This window comes from Camellia sinensis, chromosome 2 (assembly GCF_055761805.1).
Source record: "Camellia sinensis isolate YWXY chromosome 2, ASM5576180v1, whole genome shotgun sequence".
NCBI classification, from domain to species: domain Eukaryota; kingdom Viridiplantae; phylum Streptophyta; class Magnoliopsida; order Ericales; family Theaceae; genus Camellia; species Camellia sinensis.
Window position 1 is genome coordinate 170,874,990 of NC_138962.1, and position 3,089 is coordinate 170,878,078.

Sequence of the window (3,089 nt, forward strand, 5' to 3'; positions counted from 1 at the left end):
GATTAGTTCTCACAGATCATAATTTCTTGGATGGCTAGCATGGAAGGGTAGAATCAAGTTATCAGATTTTTTTACAGAGGATTGGTGTAATTGGTGGGGATATTAGTACTCTATGTGTGTTTTGTAACTCTAAAGGTGAATCTTTGAATCATGTGATGCTGTGGTGCCTAGTGGTGTAGAGATTATGGTCAAATATTTTAAATTGGTGGGGTTTTTAGTGGGTAATGCTTGGATCAATTGAGGGGTTGCTGTGTTGGTGGGCTGGGTTTAAGTTTAAGAACTTTTATTGGATGTTGTGGAAATCTATTCCTAGTACCCTTATGTGGTCCTTATGGAAAGCAAGAAATGACTGTGTATTTAATGGGGTTCAGCCTCATCTGGATGAGTTATGCGATTTAATCAAAGTTAGGATTATCTTGTGGTCGAAACCTCACTATCCCAGGTGTGAGTACACAATTCATGAACTTGTTAACAATTTGCAGCAGATCAGAAGCTTTGCTTTATGACTTGACGTGATGTTACTGCTGTTTAGGTTGAGATGCTACTGCTTTTGATGTGTTTGTTGCTGCTAATGCAGTTGCATTGGATGCTATTTTTTGGGGTGTTTGCTAGATGGAGTTCATAGTTACATGGGCTTGTTTTTTTGTCATTGGTTGGGCCTCAGGAATGCTTGGTTGTAATTGTTGGTGATTGCATTTGTTTGTTGCTTGTGTTTTGCTTGTTTTTATTTTGCTCTTTATGTTGGTTACTCACCAACTTGGAGCTTGGAGCTTAGAGCTTGTGCTTGTAAATGATTTTGTGTGTGTGCATTTTGGTACTAATCAAATTGGGATCTTGATATTTTATTGTGATACTTTTTACACTCTCCTTTTTATTGATGTATTTTATCACACTCTATATATTTTTTTCATCAATAAAACTTTCTTTTTACTGATCAAAGAAATAAAATATATATACATAGGAAAATCACTACTTTAAATGTTATTAATTTTAAGAAAAAAGGGTCCACCAACTAACCATATCACACATTGATATCACAATTTGGTGTATACATGGTCCCAAGGTTAGGACTAGCAAAAGCTAACATTAGAATTCACACACCTCTCCTTCCAGAGTCAGACTTGGTCAACGATTTGAGTCTCACTAGAAACTTGACCTTCCTCTCCCAAGTTGACCCCTCATTCTTCTTCTTCTTCCCTCCAAGCGTCCACTCCGAATCCTCCCAATTCTCTGGCGATAAAACCATCACCTTCCGATCACCACTCTCCACCGTATTCCCCGCCACATCATCATACTCGTGTCTACTGTTGTTGAAGTCCACATCAGAACCCAAAATCTTGGCTTGCATTGCTGATATCACCGCCTTGATTGCCACGTCAGCATCCCGTCTGTTCCGCAACAAGATCTCTCCGATCTGAGCTGGCGTGAGGGCCCCGCCCGACCTTATACAACTCTCCGCCACGTCAAACATCGCATGGGACTCCACACCCAGGTAGTTCATCACTAAGGCCTTGAACGCATGCACTCCACACGTGCCGAGGCAAACGTGCACGTCCATGCGCCCACATCTAATGAGCGCCGGGTCGACATTGTCTCTATGGTTGGTAGTGAAAACTATGATTCTCTCTTCTCCACAACAAGACCACAGTCCATCAGTGAAGTTCAAAAGCCCCGATAATGTCACCCGTGGGTTATCATCACAGTCACCGTCGACACACCGAGTCCTGTTCAACAGCCTATCACCAGTCAAGTCCAGAGAACAATCAATGTCTTCAATCACAATGATTGATCGATTTGTAGTCTGAATAAGCAAAGATCTGAGCTCTGAGTTGTCTGAAACTTTGGTGAGCTCAAGGTCATACACGTCGTAGCATAGAAAGTTAGCCATGGCAGCAATGAGGCTCGATTTACCGGTTCCGGGTGCGCCATGCAACAAATACCCACGCTTCCATGCACGTCCGATTCTGTGATAGAATTCTTTTCCTTGGGAAAATACTTTTAGGTCCTCTGTGATTTGTGTTTTTAAGTCAGGCTCGAGCGCGAGCGTGTTAAAATTGGAAGGGTGGCGGAAAGGGACGGAGACCCACTGGTGACCATTGTTGGTGAAGAGTCGCCGTTCGCGGGACCCACGCTCGAACTCCTCGGCACGTGAGGACACGTGCCGGAGGTAGGGGAGGAGGAGGGAGAGGTGGTGGCGCTTTGGGATTTTTAGGGTGAAGTTTCGCTTTTCGTCGAGGGAGTCTTGGACGGTGTCGACGTGGTGGGTCCAGGAGAGTTGGTGGCCGAGGAAGGAGTCGGGGAGGGTGTGGTTGGGGGGGATGGTGAAGGAAATGCAGGGAGAGGATTTGGAGAGGGAGAGGGCGAGGCGGCGACAAGTGGTGGTGGTGGTGGTGGTGGCAGTAATGATGGAGTTGAGGTAGAGGTTGACGTGGCGGTAGAGGTCGTTGGGGTCGAGGGTGGAGTGGTCGTTGAATTCAGGGATTTCAAAGTAGGAGTAAGGGGTGAGGAAGTCTTGGAGAGATTCATAGAAGGAGTTTAATAGGGAGAGGAGTTGGGAGGGTAAGATGTTTTGGAGGAGTGTGAGAAGGCCTAAGAGAGACCACATTTGTGACAGTATCTCCATTTTTGTTGTTGCTAAATTGTGATTTTGTCTCTGTCTATGTGATTGAGGATTTTTATATACAAGAGAGAGAAGACAAAGAAGACAAAGAAAGAGAGAAGGTGGTGAGTGGTGGTGAGGGTTGTTTTTGGAATTTGGAGATGATGAATATAATTTTGAGTTGAGAATAATAAAGAGAGCTAATAAAGTCACTGTTTGATAAAGTTAAAGCTGACTGATGTGTTTTGTTGCATGAAATGGAATTTCAAGCCCATGGAGGCTGGTAAAAGAGAGAGATGTGTTGATATGTCTTGATTTGGACATATTATACGTTCATATGATCATCAGACACACAAGATTGGCTTTTGCTTTTGGTAATTGCCTTTGTTTGCTTCTTCTTTTGTTTCATATGCAGCTTTAACTTTTTTTTTTTTATGCTGTTGGTTGTGATATTGGGTTGGGTCTTTTTAGGTGTAAGAGAATGCTCTTC

The 3,089-nt window shown here is 43.5% G+C and overlaps 1 protein-coding gene across 1 annotated transcript; it reads right to left on the minus strand.

Annotated features, from left to right (window-relative positions):
* Window positions 1-954: 954 nt before the first annotated feature.
* LOC114314676 (AAA-ATPase At4g30250) lies at window positions 955-2,757 on the minus strand. The gene has a single exon (XM_028261138.2). The coding sequence runs from the start codon at window positions 2,621-2,623 to the stop codon at window positions 1,094-1,096; it is 1,530 nt and encodes a 509-aa protein (XP_028116939.2). The 5' UTR covers window positions 2,624-2,757; the 3' UTR covers window positions 955-1,093.
* Between the last annotated feature and the right edge of the window lie 332 nt (window positions 2,758-3,089).

Coding starts and splice junctions, on each gene's coding strand:
- LOC114314676 (XM_028261138.2), bottom strand. CDS start 2,623: ATGGAGATACTGTCACAAATGTGGTCTCTCTTAGGCCTTCTCACACTC.